The sequence below is a fragment of the Malus sylvestris genome, chromosome 7 (assembly GCF_916048215.2).
Source record: "Malus sylvestris chromosome 7, drMalSylv7.2, whole genome shotgun sequence".
In the NCBI taxonomy this organism is placed as follows: Eukaryota; Viridiplantae; Streptophyta; class Magnoliopsida; order Rosales; family Rosaceae; genus Malus; species Malus sylvestris.
The window spans coordinates 12,337,842-12,353,889 of NC_062266.1; the positions used below are offsets into that span (position 1 = coordinate 12,337,842).

Genomic DNA, 16,048 nt, shown 5'->3' on the forward strand with positions numbered 1-16,048 from the left:
CGATTATTTGAAATGATGGGAGTCCTTAGGACTCGAATTATTTGTAATAACTATTTGAGCTAGTTTTTGGAGTGATCCACCCCCTTATTTTACCAAAAAAATAAATAAATATGAAATGGGAAATGAGTTCCACTTCCACCACATTTTTCTTTCATGCACACTTCTGTTTATTTCTAGCATTTTGATCGAATAATGTAAAGGAGAATTAGCGTATGGAAGGAGAAAAGACGTGTGTAGAAATCATTCTCTTTGTAATTCCAAATTTTTAATAGACCTCCTTCCGATATTAACCGCAAGCTTGCCCATTTTGAATAAGCAAAACAAAGAGTGTTATAATATCTAAAGCAAAATTAATTGAGAGATAACTGCATTCTATGTTTTGTGTTCAATTCTTCTCTCCTTGATATCGCTCGAAAATCCAAAATCCAGCAAAATCCGAATGAGAATTCTGATAAACAATTTTAAACTGGCAACAAAATACTAATTTGGATTCGACGTATTTGAAGGGTGGATTGTGGTGGTTGGTTATAAAAAATAATCAACGTGGCAAAAGAAACTGCTGCTACGTCGTTTTGTAAGAAAAAGATGACCCAAAGTAGCGTTACGTTGTTGGAATGTAAATACAATACCAACAAAATACAGGCAAAATCAAGAGGCCAAATTGGTAAATATGAAATTGCTATATATATATATATACACACACACACCACCCTCAAATGCTCCATACGAATCAAGCATCTCACACCAGTATAACAAAGAGAAGAGAAACATAGAGAAAATGAAGAGCTCAACAATTTTCTCAATCATTTTCCTTTTAACAATTTGCTTGGCCACTGAAGCTCAGCAGTGTCATCCGAGCGGCCGAATTCGAGGCAAGAAGGCCCCTTCTGGACAATGCAACACGGAAAACGACTCCGACTGTTGTGTCAAAGGAAAAATGTACACAACCTACACCTGTTCACCGCCCTTGTCCGGACACACCAAGGCCTATCTCACTCTCAACAGCTTTGAGGCAGGCGGCGATGGAGGCGGTCCATCGGAATGCGACAACAAATACCACAACGACAGCACCCCGGTTGTGGCGCTGTCTACTGGATGGTACAGCGGCGGAGGAAGGTGCCATAACAACATCACGATTAGTGCGAATGGACGGAGTGTGGTGGCGATGGTGGTGGATGAGTGTGACTCTACTATGGGATGTGATGCAGAGCATGACTACCAACCTCCATGCCCTAACAACATTGTTGATGCCTCAAAGGCGGTCTGGGAAGCCTTGGGCGTGCGCAAGGAGGACTGGGGTGGCCTCGATATCACATGGTCTGATGCTTAGCTACATGTTCATATTCTTGCTCTTGCTTTTATCGCTTTTATGTGTGTATGTACGTGGATTGTGTTTTGTAATATGTTGCTATTATGACTTGTGTTTATGTGAACATAGTTTTCTTATGTGATACATAAAACATCCCGTTTTGTCTCGGTTTGGTTTTGATACAACGATATATTTACACTAAGAGGGCAAGTAGAGAAAATAAATTGATATCAAACTCGCTATTCATTCGAATTTAAGACATTTTACTTACAAGTGAAAAGAAATATCATTGGACTGTAGTGCTAAGTGGGTTGTTTAGTTTTAATTAGGAGAATGGGTGACAAGCCTTCAATTGAAATACAATAAGAAATGATGACTGGTGTATTTTCAATTAAGAATTTGAGAGATTTTAATAGATTTATAAATTCATTGAGTTTAAGGGAGTTTAATTGATTTGTGAATGGTTAAATTCCATTGCAAAATCTCTCAAATTCTCTTAAATTCCTCAACTTTTTAAGATTCTTTAAAATAAATTCCTAATTGAATACACCAGGAATATTATAGACTTATTTGAGATCCTAATTGAATACGTCTGGATTTCTAAGAATTTTAATAAAATATTTTAAAATCTTGATTGAATACATCTTGAATTTCAAAGAATCACTTAAAATCCGGATTGAATACCCTCTAAATTCATTAAAAGAATTAAAATCCCTCAAATTCTCAATTGAATACGCCGACGGGTTTCACATGTCAAGTTTTTTAACCGTATGATTTTGTCACTGAGTATTGAGTATTGTCACGTAGGTTAACTGAACCATTATCTCTTGAATAAGAAGAAACAAAGGGAAGCATATTCTCAAATCACTCTTACAAAATGAAGTAGCCGCCTCTAACAATCAGTAATCACCTCAACATTCTTGTCCTAAAATTTCCGAGTACAGATTCTACAACCAAATTGTTGAGGTAAGTCAATTCATAGGGGGCGGTGGCAGAGGGTTATTGAGAGGCGGAGGTGGGGGCATGGACGCATGTTGCATGTTGGGTGGCCTCATCTGAGGGGGAGGGGGCGGTCGCCACATAGGTTGTTGGTTTCCCATTGCCATAGGTGGCGGAAGCGACCTTGGAGGAGCTGGAGCGGACTGAGGAGGAGGTGGCGGCATGTTTGGCGGCGGTCTGAATTGCTGCATTTGAGGTGGAGGCATTTGACCTGGTTGCTGTGGCTGACCTTGCCAGGTTGGTTGTACAGCCATCTGCATGGGTGGGAAAGCCATGCCTTGCGGGGGTGGTGGGCGAAGAGGAGGAATACCGAGACCACCATTTGCGAAAGGTCGTGGAGGCACAGGAGCACCCATGGTACCATTGGACTGAGGACCGTTGGCAAGTGTTGGAGGGCCACTAGCAAACAGTGTATGAGGCCGGCTTTTTGAAGTAGGATTGCTTGCAGCCAAAACTCTCTCTGCAAAGTAATAGCGGTAATTTAGTACTGTCCAGCAATAATGAAGTTTACCTATTAAAATCTATAATTTTTGTCTTCCCTGAAGGCTAACCCAACTACAAACAGTTTTCGCTTTGTTGTTTTTCCCTTTGTTTGATTTTAAATTAAGTGAACCCCGAGTAAAAACTTTAACACATTGCATTTTTCACATCATGGTAAAAACAAGTTGTACGCGTCTCACTATTTATTCATTTAACTACCATGGTCTAACACCTCCGTGTTATTAAATTAGAAGCTTTCATGTAACCGAGACAAATTACAAACACTAAAGCGGTGGCTAAGTAAACAAGAGGCCTCACCTGCTGGAGTACCATGACGCTCTCCTCTAGTATCCTTCTTATAGGCATATGACACTGTTATTTGACGATTGCACAGATACTGGCCATTCATTGCCTACACAAAAAAAAAAAAAAAAAAAAGGGAAACCAAATTCAACACATGACAAAGACCATTTCGACAAAGCATTGCCACAACAAAGAAAGACCATTAGATACATGTACAATGCAACCAAAATAACAACCTTCAGACTTTAGGCTACAAAACCAAAGAAAACATTTCCACAAGCCTTTGTATTTCCGTAGGGATAACAGCACAGAACCCTGAACAGTCCTCAGCAGATATTAAGCTATTACTTACAAGTAGAGCCCTACCTTAGATGCTTCAAATATTATCAAATTTTATGAGGAGTTGATAACGAGAGACAAGCACTTGCTTATCCAAATATTGTTGGTTTCCAGCTTGCTTACAAAAACTAAACAAAATAGAGAACAGTAAAAGAAACATACCTCAATAGCTGCATCAGATGCCTCAAAAGAATCATAACTAATGAAGCCAAATCCACGGGAATTTCCAGTATCAGGGTCTCTCATTATCTAGAAAAGAAAATTACCAACATTACAGTCCACATAAGAATCACAGTTAACACAGAAAATGAATACCTGATAATGACTTATTGCATGAATATACCCTCCAAATACAGTCACAAACATAATACTGTATCACTTCACGATAACAGCCAAGCATTTTCGTTAATATAAAAGGAACCATGAAACAAGAAAAACTTAAAAACATGATAAAAATACTTTCCAAGAAGTTATTTTATGAAAAACTGTTGAACATAAAATGTTAGCCGATGAAAAGACATGCTGATACAGTACCTTTGGATTTGTAACTATGACTCCAAATGCACTGAATGTATCATAGAGAAGCTTCTCATCCACATCCTACAAGAAATATTGGGTAAGAATGCAAAACATTAGAACAGATGTCATAGAGTATCTATTAACAATACAGATTTTGAGAATGACTAAACAACTTACAGGATCGAGATTTCCAACGAAAAGGTTTGCCCCTACATCCAAGCTCTTTTTGTCTTGGGATGCCTGAAACCAAGAAAACACAATCCATCAAAATTCCAATACATACATGATCAGCGGCATACAGTGACTGAACGGTCAACATAATGATTTTTGCCCTGTTAAATGAGTTCTCGTAATACTAGCTTCTGTAGGGCACAAAACACACCAAATGCAGAAATGTGATAACTAGAAAAAAGATAGTTCAATACCTTATTTACACGTATTGGTTTGCCGTAAAGTTTGATCATATTAAGCACCTTGATTGCCTGCATAGCAGTAAAATTTCAACAAATCAATAACCAGAATTAGAGAAGTTCAACACAAAAAGAGGAGCTAAAGAGTAACTTAAGAACAGGAGCACATCGTGGCTCATTGCCAACACTTACGTAATCAGCATCCTCTTCACTACGGAATTCAACAAATCCATATCCTTGATGAAGGTTTGTCACTCTATCCTTGGGAACATACACATTCACTGAAAGATGAAGAAGCACAAACATTAACACAGTATCAATTGGATTGAGTTCATATTTTTCTTTTCATTAGCAAGTTTCAACACACATACAAGCCTACAAATACCACCACAAAAGGAAATTTGATTAAAGTCAATATATAATTTCATGTTTCGGCATAGGTCAATAGTCATTTTATTTTCTAACATAGATCAATTGAAACAATTCTCTTCTTCAATTAAGGTCAATAACAACAACTTTCCACTCACTAAGGTAAATACCGCTTGCTAAACTTTCTTACGTCTACTTAAAAGCGCAAATTGTTGTTGAAATCAATCCTAATATCGAAAATATTTTGTGACCTTAAACAAATTACCGCATAATACAACAATCGAAATCTACAAAAGCAGGATTTGATAGATACATACCAACAGGGCCAGCTTGAACAAACAACTCCCACAGCAATTCTTCGGAAACCTGAAATCAATCAAAAGAAATTAGAAGAAATCAAACAAAAGTAAAACCCTAGCTGCTCAAATTCCTCAACTTTGCCACGAAAACTAGGAAAATGGAAAAGCCCAAGTCAGAAAAATGCAAGTAGAAGGAAAGGGAAGCAGAACCTGAGGGTCCAGATTGCCGACGTACGCAGTGGCGTCTTGGTTTCTCTCGGCGGAATGTTGGCCCAGCAAGTTGGCTCCTACTCCCGGAGCTATTCGAGTCGTCATTCTCTGCAGAGTAGAATTAGAATACCGCCCCGAATGTTTGGGAAGGCGAAAGAGGAATTGGGAGGCCTGATGTATGGAAGCGCTGCCGGAGAGTGGATATGGCGGAGTTGCAGCTGCCGGAGGGAGGAGGAAGACGATGAGAATTGGTTTAGGGTTTTGGGGTTTATTTCTCGTACCCTCTAATATAGGTCTTGCACCCAAAGACAAACCTTCTCGTTAGTTATACGCCTTACATTACAACAACGAAGAAAAATAAAAATATTCATTTAGTTTTTTTTTTTTTTTTTTTCAAACTATAGAAATTTCGATTAAATTCGAATCGAAACGTTTACATCAGATGCCAAAGTGTTGAACAACCACTTTGGTTCAAATCATTCCAACTATGAAGGTCACCTTCCTTAAACACAAAAGATGTCACTAGATGCGCTACCCTATTACAAACATGGAGAGCAAAACAAAATTATACTGACCGCTTCATATTTAAATTTTAACATTTGTTTATACAACGACATATTTATATTAATATAAATTTACTTTGAATAAAAACTAAGTTAGATTGAGTTTTCAAGTATAAATACCTGGTTTACGAGAAACTTATAATTGAACGATTTATAGCTTTCAAAACTAAATTGACAAAGAATTGGATGAAATAGATCTAACACAAAACAAAGAAAATTGAAGTTTTTATTGAGTTTAAGGACAGTTCTTCAAACTATAAAATAGAAACTTAATTTTTAATCGGTAATAATTCAAAAACTAAATCAACAACTTATTTTTTATTTTCCAAAGCGTATTCGAGATAAAATTTGTAGTAAATTAACTCAGCTAAGCACTAAACAATGGATAGTGAGAGCCTGTTATTTAAAGTTTGGTTGATTAGAGCTTGTTTGTGGTGGGAAAAAGTCGAAAGCATTTGAGAACACCCAAAAGAATTAAGAAGAAAAATCCCAATGTCTTAATCTCAATACAAATTTATTATTTATTAACAAGGGGCTGGTACAATTTCAAGAAGTAGCTAACATGAAAGAATACTAGTTCACCCAAATGCTTTGAATCAAGCCAGCTTCAATAACATAAAACTAGAGACTTGGGAGGAGGATCTAGGACTGGGTGAACGCTTCTCGCAACTCCGTCGGTAGCTCTAGGTCGGGCTCGAACTCGCTAAGAGGGGAGAAATATTGATCCACCATGTCTTTGGATACATTTTCAACACTTGGAGGATCCCACTGCATATTTCAGAAACATGATCCTGTTACGATTATATGAATCGACAATATGAAATAAAGATAAAAGAGTTGGGGTTACAGTATGGCCAATCAATATCTTGGTTATCAAAAGCTGCCAACTTTCGTTAGACGGTAAAAGAATAAATATACCTTTGGTGCAAAGTCCTTTTCCACTACTCGTGCCCGAACCCCCTAATGACCACAACAACTGAGATATAGTTACCAAATCATTACTGTATATTATATCAGCAAAAACGGAAGGAATTTATACCTCGCAAAAGTCATTGGAAATCTGCTTAGTGATTCCCTGTAGGGACATTCGGTACTCACGAACCAAGCACTGATCGAGGGTCTGAAATCTACCTTCTCTTATCTGCGCCAATTAATAACGAAGGGACAGGTCTCATATATAATTATATATATGTATATATAATGCAACAGGTTTAAACAAACGTCAACTCAAACATGTTTCCAAGAGAGAGGGAGAGACTCACAGATCTCAAGGAAACCTTTAAGCTCAATGGTGAGACTTCTTTAAGTCTCTTTAGAGTAGAAATGCACCATGCATCCTTTGTTCTACCTGCCTCACATTCCTGCGTATTAGTTTTTTAATCCACACAATTAGATGCCGTCCAAGAACGTATTCACTGATAGTGATTATTAAAAGCACCCGTCAGTGTTGGAACTTACGATCTTCCAAAAGAACTTGAGCCAACCATAATATGGAACGCAAAAGAAAACCTAAAGATTCTACAGACACGGTGCAACAAATGAATCCCTTAACTCCTTTAAGTAGTGTTCAATTCTAGCAGAACCAGATCAGCAATTTGATTTTCGCAGACACTGGAAATGCTTTAATGCAAACAAAACAAAACAAAACAAGAAGAAATTTTAAAACGAGAGCACTATCTCAAGGCACTGCAGTAACCATTTTAAGGTGGAAACAAAACATTTTGAACGACAATAAACCTAAATATTTTAATCAATCAGAGCGCTGAAGAACTCATTTATCATTAAAATATTATATTGGTTTAACAGTTCTGAACTAAAGAGAAGTTAATAAAATCGATATATGCTTACCACAGAATCGATAATTTCTTCAACTGTGTCATGGCTGAAACATTTATCGAGTAACTCAATCCTATAAAAACAAGACATAGAAGAATTAAAGCCATTATATAGATTAAAGGAGTACATAATGACAGTTCGAAATGTTTTTAACCTAAACTTTAAAGTTTATGCATTTAAATTTGTTTGAAATGAGATTCCAGGGACGAGTTTACACATTCTAGAATTTCCTTAGAACTTAAATTTCTATCTGAGTCCTTTCGTCCAATTATAACAAACCTTTGAAGCACGCTTGTCTCATTGGGATAAACAACTTCACCATACTTGTCTAAAGAAGCTTCAACGACAGAGGGATCATCAGTGACAATTTTCCCGAGTTCTTCTTCAATTAATGGAAGCCTCTAGGATAAAAGGAAACAAAACACAAAGGTTATATAACAAAGCTAGACCAATCTAAAACTTCAAAAAATGTGGAAAAGGTTCCTGGAATTAACTGAACTATGCAAATAATGTGTTGCAAGTCCAGAAGCCATCATCTCCGACCCATTGAGCCTGTCTCCTGTAAGAGCCAAGAACTCCCCTACAAACAGCAAACGACATAAGTGTTGGGTTTTTTCCAGCCCATGATAAGTTGTCCTAAGTCTATTGGGAATTAATAGTCTTAGAGGATTAAATTTGTTTTCCCAATTGGAGTTGTTTACCCAATTGGAGTTAGTTTCTCAATTGGAGTAGGATTCATAGCTAGATGCGAATTAGGATTAATAATCCTTATTGAAGAAGACCTTTTTTATGTCTATATAAAGGGGCTATTGTACTAGTTTTGAGGGAGAGAGCAAAACAATAAATTGTATACCACTCAAGGGATTAGGGTGAGAGAATATTTATAAAGTGTGTGCGAGAGAAAAAAAAAGAGATAGTGTATTTCTTGTTCTTGTTCTTTCAGGTTTTTCATCAAGTCCTAGTTCTCTATTTTGGCAAGATTATTGGTTGTACTCATTATTGATATAGTGAAAGATTGTTGTTGCTGTCCCATGGACGTAGGCACATATTGCTGAACCACGTAAATTCTTGGTGTTATTTATCTTTGTTATTTGTTTTTCGATTTCTAGAGTTTGTTCTTGTTTTTTCCATTCTTAAATGCGATATTCTCAACGATAAGCACGCTAAATTTGGAAAAGTAATGAGGGATCACAATCTTGTTAGATTTTTCCAGCCCATGATAAGTTGTCCTAAGTCTATAAGGAATTATAGTCTTAGAGGATTAAATTATTTTCCCAATTGGAGTTGTTTTCCCAATTGGAGTTGTTTACCCAATTGGAGTTAGTTTTTCAATTGGAGTAGGATTCATAACTAGATTCCAATTAGGATTAATAATCCTTATTGAAGAAGACCTTTATTATGTCTATATAAAGGGGCTACTGTACTAGTTTTGAAAGAAGGGAGCAAAACAATAAATTGTATACCACTCTAAGTGAGAGAATATTGTAAAGTGTGTGCGAGAGAAAAGAAAAGAATATTGTAAAGTGTGTGCGAGAGAAAAGAAAAGAGATAGTGTATTTCTTGTTCTTGTTCTTTCAGGTTTTTCGTCAAGTCCTAGTCCTAGAGATTTAGCAAGATTATTGATTGTACTCATTATTGATATAGTGAAAGATTGTTGTTGCTGTTATTTATCTTGGTTATTTGTTTTGATTTCCGGAGTTTGTTCTATTTTCCCCATTCTTAAACACAATATTCTCAACAAATCTCCAATGTACAAATTTATAACTTACACAATTTGTCAAAAATGACCTAAATGGCAACATTTAGAACCTTGAAGTACATTACAAATGCAGAAGCAAATGATATCAATTTTAACAGCTGCTCGACATCATTCTTTGCCTAAATAACTCAGATGCTTCCTCAACCTCATACGAAGAAAGAAGATAATTGAGTCATTTTTTCCTTCTGAGGATGATATCAAATCCTTTTGGGAATCTCTCAAGAAATTGTCTGTATGTAACATAATTATTTTTGGACTCGCACATAATAAACTGAAGAATTCCCATGAATTATTTTTATTAAAATATGTATCCTGTCCCAGACCCTACGTAAAGCGGGAGCCTTGTGCACTGGGTACGACCTTTATGTATTCTCTGTCAGTTGGAAAGAAATCTGCAGACTTATCTTGACTGTTTCCCCCCTTTTACTACGAATTGAATAATCTATGAACAAGTTAAAGATGCATGAATAACCACGAAAGCATACCTAAGTGACCCGGTAGATGTGAGAGGTAAAAAGATGCCCCCGCATCTGTATGGAAACCAATTAGAGTTTCAGGAGTAGCAAAAACCTGCAAATCGCAAGTATACAATAGTAAAGCTTCTACCAGCAGACAAATGTAAAGAAAACACAATTTTTTTTTTCTTTTACGAGGTCGCACTTGGTGCGATGGCAAGTGCCTTCGCCCATGAGCGGTAGGTCTCGGGTTCGAGACTTGGGAGCAGCCTCTCCATAAATGGGGGTAAGGCTAGCCGACATTCACCCTGCGTAAAGCGGGAGCCTTGTGCACTGGGTACGACCTTTTTTTTTGATAAAAGACACAGAAGTAATATCAAATGCTTATCTGACTCATCTCTCTACGGTGAATATAAAATGAAGATCTTACTGCTTCAGTTTAGAAATTGTTATATTGAGCAAGGAAAAACCTTCTGAATCATGCAAATAAAAGAAGCAATGTACAAAATTGCTGTATCATTCATCACACGTCCGCAGCACGAATTACAAGCAAATATGAACAGTACAGTGACCGGTGAGGGTTCCTTGTTTCCCAAATGAGTTTCAAATAAGCATATCAATAAGGTTTGAATTGACTCCACCTAACTTATTCGCAGAAATATGGACATCTATGAGTTTTGTTTTTTTTTTTTTTTTTTTTTTTTTTTGGATTCCACATGCCTTGTACTGATTCTACTGAACATAATATTTCCACAGGTTGAGTTAGTTTCATCTCACAGATAGGGAGGGGAGAGGAGATGAGTTACAGAGTTAGGAACACAAGTCACTTGTTGTTTGGTACATGATTTTACTTTTATACTAATAAAGGTGAACTCATTTCAAGAGGCCAAACAAGTTTGACACACAAATTTGACATATACACAGATTATAGAGAAAGGGTAGCTTTATATATCAAATCAGGTGCTAAAAAAACCCTTATATAGCATAAGCCCTGACCAGGCAGTGAAAAACAGTTATCTATTTGGTAAAGACAATAATCAATACTGCACTGAAACACCTATTCTTAGCTTGTAACGAGTATTATTAAAGGGGCAAGGGATGACACAACACAAGACGTGTATACACTGGGTTGCATACACCTTTTTGAGGCTAAGCTAAGATGATATATGCTCATAATCACCTTCAATTCCCTTGTTATTGATGTATATTCAGATTAGATTCAACATTATTATCAATTTTATTGAAGACTTCTTAGAGGGACTTGAAGGTTTTTGTGTGTTACATTATCCCCAAAACACCTCAACCAATTTTCAGTTCTAAAGAAGCTTCAGCAAAGTCATTGATGGTTTCCTCATTCAAAAAGAACAATGGGATATGAACCAATCGTCAAGCCAGCAAATTTGTGAAAAAGAAACAAAGAATAATGTCTACAAGTATCCCTGTCCGTACAGTTTTGTCAGTTGCAATGCGGAATATCCCAGGGATTGAGACTCCAGCACCACCACCCATGGTAATGCCATTCAAGATAGCCACCTGCTTGGACATCAATCATGAACTAATAAATAAACAGAAATTAACCTCAAGTTGCTCTTGACCGTAAGACAGCATTCAATATTACCCAAGTATCACAAATAGATAACATTCAAAATTCTATATCTCGAGGAATAATTACCGAGGCAAGATGAATCTCACAAGATTTTCTTATTAAGAAGGATACACGATGAAGAACCTAAAATGCACGTTCACCCAATTTCAAGTATGATGAGTACTTACATGTGGTTTCAAACAGGTACCAAGCAGGTATATAAAAGTATAGCACGCCCTAAAAAAATCTTTACAATCGTCTATTTTCCCTGCACAATCAGGACCGTTATAAATACAATTGTCTGACATTAAGCAGAAAAAGAAGAATTAAAACCGGCTACAAAAAGCTGAAGTCATCATATTTGACATAAAATATAGACATGTAAGCTATACAAATTTGTTCACAAACTTATCGAAGGGGCTAATTTAGTTATCTGGGTCATGGCAAAATCAGATTGGAGGCGCTAACCTCTGTTTATCATATGATAAAGAGAAACTATATCTCCACCGGCACAAAATGCCTTGCCACTGCCCTTCAAAAATTCAAAACAATTTGTAAGCTGCCACTTGAGTGATCACGAGTTCACAACTAAGCAAATATCCTTTGAGAAAAATTAGTAACTTATGTTTCATTTTATTCGAGCAACATTCTAATATAATCTAAACTACAGAGAGCGACATTTGAGACCGAAATAAGTGGCAACATAATAAAAAAAACATAAAGCAATCACCTTCAAAACAATAAAGCCAACATCAGGATCATCTTCCCAGCTTTTGTACAATTTCTGCAATCTTGCCCCCTGTACAATTCAATCACCGATTTCTCAGCAATGGGTTCCACCCAAAACCCCAAACAAAATCAAGGGTCTCCAAAAACCCAACAAAAAGGATCAAATTTACGAAACAAAACCCCACCATTGCAGTCGTGAAAGCATTGAGCACCGCTGGTCTGTTGAGAACTGCCGTTCGGGACCACGCTTTTCCTTCGACCAACACCTGAGAGACGCTCGCAGAGATACCGGTTTCACGTCTCCGAGCTTGAATTTGAAGGAGTGGAAAAATGGGTAATGGAGGAGAAGAAGAAAGAGACTCACTTGGTGATCGAGATTATCAGCTGGGGTGAGAGCGGCGTCCGGGAGAGAGCATACGTCTCTGCAATGGCGGACGAAACGACGGAGGTGGACGCCGTTTCCGGCCGATAAAGCTGCCTTAAACCTCTGCATCGTTTTTCTTCCCAAATCCTACTCCTCCAACGCACTGATACTGCCAACGTTTGACAGGGGGAACAGATGGGGGTGTATTTCGGGTAAATTACCGAAATTACCCTTGTGAATATTTGCAATTTCCATCGCGTATCCTCAATCACAAATGAATCGCATCGTTTTCCAATTTTGTATTGTTCTTCCCCATTTTAAATTCTAGGGTTTAACACCTCTTCTCATCTACCCACACTAATACTCCCAACAAATCGTCTGATCGTCTCCATTCTTTGATCAGGTATTTCTCTGATTTTTTTATGTTTTATTTTTGGGTATTCAATACATTTGCTAATTTTTCTTCTGATTTTTGGATTTACATTATTATTTGTGCATTATTAATTCGGATTTTTTAGATTAAGAGTGTGGATGGTTGATTATTTTGTGTTATTTGTATGATTATTTGTGTTGAATATTAGGCTAAGTAGGTGTTGAATTCAAGATATGGCCAGTTTTCAGTCAGATGATAATGTTTTTCTGTCTAAGCAAGAAAATTTTGATGGGAGATGTCTAAATTGCTCGGGAAGTTGATGAGATTCTTATGTTTCTGTCCCCTTCACTCGTTTTCAGATTTTCTTTGTATATTATCACATTTGCTCGTCTTTGTGTTTGTTCTTGGGATGACCGGGTTTTAAAGCGGCGGGCATGTTTCTTTTTAGACTACTCTTCTGGTTTCTATTCCGTGACAAATTTTTCATTTAGAGACTAAGAATAGCATGTAATGGCTTATGTTTCAGAATACAGTTAGGTGGATACTTATTGAGGAGAAAAGAATGGATGAGACCATGAAGCAGTTCCAGAAGAGCTTAATTGAGCTCGAGACTGAAGCTGAGCATCTCCTTCTAGCTCGAAACCAGGTAAGTTCATACCTCTACCTCCTTCTTTGCAGACTTGTATGTTTTACCGTTAACAAAGATAATTTTTTGAGATGTAGCTGTGGAGTTGGAAAGTTTGAACTCAAGCATGACAGTATATTTCTTAAGTTTCAATAACTAATGATTAGATTAAAGGACCAGAAAGTTTCGATAACAAATGATTTGATTAAATGATTGAAACCAGAAGGTTATTAATTTAGATATTGCAGGCTGTATGAAACTGTTAACGCAAAATTAATCTATTAAAATTTAGTTACTTGTTGACATTAGATATTGCAGGCTGTATGAAACTGTTAACGCAAAATTAATCTATTAAAATTTAGTTACTTGTTGACATTAGATATTGCAGGCTGTATGAAACTGTTAACGCAAAATTATCTATTAAAATTTAGTTACTTGTTGACATTAAAAAAAAAATATCTAGTGTATTTTGTTTTTGGTCAACAATCCCAGTGCAGTTGAGTTGCTTTATTATGTGAAGTAATTCAGTTTTATTAAAGTTAATGTATTCTATTGTGTCTTGTTAGTAACACAGTGGAGGATTGTGTTTGTTATATGAAAACGCAGATGGTTGAAAATGACAGGGTGAGGAATGGGAACAGAGAAGCACTTACATCTCTGAGGAAGATAGCTCGGACAACCAAAACTAGCGTTCCATCTCCTTTCGAGTCAATAATGAAGGAGATTGGGGGGCCTCAATCAAGACCTCTGGTGAAGGAGGTATGCCCTACCTGTGGCAACCATGACTCAAATGACCGTACTTGGATGATGTTCCCAGGAACTGATGTCTTTGCAAGGATTCCATTTCATGCTGCCCATACCATCTTGGAGACAGGTTTTCTCTCAAGCCGCTTTTTATTTTTCATTTTATGCAACTATTTGGGACATATACCAACTGTATCAGTAAGAAGTATAACGCTTTCACATATCAATATGTCCATGTAACCATATCCCGATGGATTAATGAATAATCTTGAATGTCCACTGTAGTAGCCCTTGTGAGCAAAAATGGTTAAATAAACCATTTAGGATCTTTTAATAAATTGGTTGAGCTATTTATGAATTCTTAAACTCTTGAAGCTCTAGTGTTTTGTTTAAAAGGCCTATAGATGTTCATGAAGGTGCCATCTTCTGAATGCAACTTCCATTAAGCTTACAAAAGGAAGATATGCTTCAGATTACATTGGCAAATTTGAAATAAGATCAGAGGGATTTGTCCAGCAAACTTTTAATTTGTCAGACTTCATAGTGTTCCTGCTTGTCAATCATAATTTCCCAAACTTAACCCTTGACGCTTCTTAGAGGAATTCATTCGAGTTTTTAGATATGTATTGCTGCGTTGCTGTCCAGGCTCTTATTACCGCCAAAGTAGGGAGTATGGCTCGTGAACTCTCAGAATTCATGAGTTTTCATGTGTGCTTTCTTTTTCTATGTTTTATAGATGTATTATTTTATAAGTTGAATGCTTTGTAGCTTCATTATTTATTTTTCAGAAAGAAGATTCTGAACTTTTTGTTGTTGCCTTTGGGATGCAGAACAAGAACAACTTGATTTAGACTCTAGAAGGTTGCAAGGCATTGTGAAGGAGAAATCCCTTGTGATTTCGGGCAAAGGTGCCCTTGCTGATAAGATCTGTCCGGGTGTGCTGAAGTCCTTGGTAACCCTGACAGACAAACCAAAGTGAATTGTGCTTGATGGATTAATATTCAATTCTGTTGTAACCTCACATCCACGCCCAACTAAGGAGAAAAGGAATGAATGTTAATCACTCTGGCTACCATCACAGACAGAGCTCCGTGTAGACTAGCGTTCGTAATTTTTCCATTGTAGCTCTGGTGCTGTTAACATCAGAAGTTTCGCCAAAACGGGGATTGATTGGAATCGAAAAGCTAGCAATTGTCACATACTTGCAGGATAGGAAAAGTGTGATGTATCATATTGAAGGGATTCATAATTGTTGTTAAACGCAATATTTTTGTGCGCTATTCCATGAGTCCCCAGAATTTATGTTGTTATTTCTTTCGAAGTGCTCATTTTCCTACTTGAATTCAATGAGCAAGACAGGTTCTCAAAGTACTTGAATTCATATGCATGTTCGTCAGGAAGCCCCCACATCGGTGCTTCGTGCTATATTTTTCGGCTTTCTGTGTCCTCTTGTGTAAAGTTAGTTCCTCCTTGCCGAATGAGATTGGTGTCAGGTTTGAGGACCATTTATCTTAGTTCTTGAGGGACCATTTTGTTTTAGGTAGGGATGGGCGCGGTTCGGTTTGGTGCGGTTTTGAGTGAAACCAAAACCAAAACCGCAAGTTTTTGTGGTTTGGTTCGGTGCGGTTTTGAAGCCAAAACCAAAATGAAATCAAACCGTTTGGTTCGGTTCGGTGCGGTTTCAAACGGTTTCGGTTTGGTTTTTAAGAAAAAATGTACAATTTGCAATTTAACATATTAAAAAGCATTTCCCAATAGTAATAGGAAAATGACATTTG

The 16,048-nt window shown here is 37.0% G+C and overlaps 4 protein-coding genes across 4 annotated transcripts; 2 read left to right on the top strand and 2 right to left on the bottom strand.

Moving 5' to 3' along the window:
* Positions 1 to 731: 731 nt before the first annotated feature.
* Positions 732 to 1,476, top strand: LOC126627678 (kiwellin-1-like). Its single transcript, XM_050297188.1, has one exon. The coding sequence runs from the start codon at positions 779 to 781 to the stop codon at positions 1,328 to 1,330; it is 552 nt and encodes a 183-aa protein (XP_050153145.1). The 5' UTR covers positions 732 to 778; the 3' UTR covers positions 1,331 to 1,476.
* A 637-nt stretch (positions 1,477 to 2,113) lies between these two features.
* LOC126627674 (uncharacterized) lies at positions 2,114 to 5,562 on the bottom strand. Its single transcript, XM_050297185.1, has 9 exons — positions 5,238 to 5,562; positions 5,046 to 5,094; positions 4,552 to 4,640; positions 4,375 to 4,431; positions 4,127 to 4,189; positions 3,965 to 4,030; positions 3,593 to 3,679; positions 3,107 to 3,200; positions 2,114 to 2,768 (listed from the first exon to the last, which is right to left on the bottom strand). The coding sequence occupies exons 1-9, from the start codon at positions 5,340 to 5,342 to the stop codon at positions 2,281 to 2,283; spliced, it is 1,098 nt and encodes a 365-aa protein (XP_050153142.1). The 5' UTR covers positions 5,343 to 5,562; the 3' UTR covers positions 2,114 to 2,280.
* A 712-nt stretch (positions 5,563 to 6,274) lies between these two features.
* Positions 6,275 to 12,711, bottom strand: LOC126627673 (3-hydroxyisobutyryl-CoA hydrolase-like protein 1, mitochondrial). Its single transcript, XM_050297184.1, has 14 exons — positions 12,529 to 12,711; positions 12,350 to 12,430; positions 12,166 to 12,234; positions 11,904 to 11,967; positions 11,624 to 11,703; positions 11,300 to 11,383; positions 9,881 to 9,965; positions 8,131 to 8,216; positions 7,916 to 8,037; positions 7,649 to 7,709; positions 7,063 to 7,161; positions 6,840 to 6,941; positions 6,719 to 6,760; positions 6,275 to 6,568 (listed from the first exon to the last, which is right to left on the bottom strand). Exons 1-14 carry the CDS (start codon positions 12,655 to 12,657, stop codon positions 6,443 to 6,445), a joined length of 1,230 nt encoding a protein of 409 aa, XP_050153141.1. The 5' UTR covers positions 12,658 to 12,711; the 3' UTR covers positions 6,275 to 6,442.
* Positions 12,712 to 12,779: 68 nt separating this feature from the next.
* Positions 12,780 to 15,638, top strand: LOC126627679 (uncharacterized). The gene is made up of 4 exons (XM_050297189.1): positions 12,780 to 12,931; positions 13,428 to 13,547; positions 14,133 to 14,400; positions 15,101 to 15,638. Exons 2-4 carry the CDS (start codon positions 13,464 to 13,466, stop codon positions 15,247 to 15,249), a joined length of 501 nt encoding a protein of 166 aa, XP_050153146.1. The 5' UTR covers positions 12,780 to 12,931; positions 13,428 to 13,463; the 3' UTR covers positions 15,250 to 15,638.
* The last annotated feature ends 410 nt before the right edge of the window (positions 15,639 to 16,048 follow it).

Coding starts and splice junctions, on each gene's coding strand:
- LOC126627678 (XM_050297188.1), top strand. CDS start 779: ATGAAGAGCTCAACAATTTTCTCAATCATTTTCCTTTTAACAATTTGC.
- LOC126627679 (XM_050297189.1), top strand. CDS start 13,464: ATGGATGAGACCATGAAGCAGTTCCAGAAGAGCTTAATTGAGCTCGAG. Junction 13,548..14,132: donor TCCTTCTAGCTCGAAACCAG/GTAAGTTCATAC, acceptor ATGAAAACGCAG/ATGGTTGAAAATGACAGGGT. Junction 14,401..15,100: donor CCATACCATCTTGGAGACAG/GTTTTCTCTCAA, acceptor TTTGGGATGCAG/AACAAGAACAACTTGATTTA.
- LOC126627673 (XM_050297184.1), bottom strand. CDS start 12,657: ATGCAGAGGTTTAAGGCAGCTTTATCGGCCGGAAACGGCGTCCACCTC. Junction 11,384..11,623: donor GTACCTGTTTGAAACCACAT/GTAAGTACTCAT, acceptor ATGTCCAAGCAG/GTGGCTATCTTGAATGGCAT. Junction 8,217..9,880: donor ACATCTACCGGGTCACTTAG/GTATGCTTTCGT, acceptor TGCTGTTTGTAG/GGGAGTTCTTGGCTCTTACA.
- LOC126627674 (XM_050297185.1), bottom strand. CDS start 5,342: ATGACGACTCGAATAGCTCCGGGAGTAGGAGCCAACTTGCTGGGCCAA. Junction 4,190..4,374: donor AACCAATACGTGTAAATAAG/GTATTGAACTAT, acceptor TCTTGGTTTCAG/GCATCCCAAGACAAAAAGAG. Junction 2,769..3,106: donor GCGTCATGGTACTCCAGCAG/GTGAGGCCTCTT, acceptor ATTACTTTGCAG/AGAGAGTTTTGGCTGCAAGC.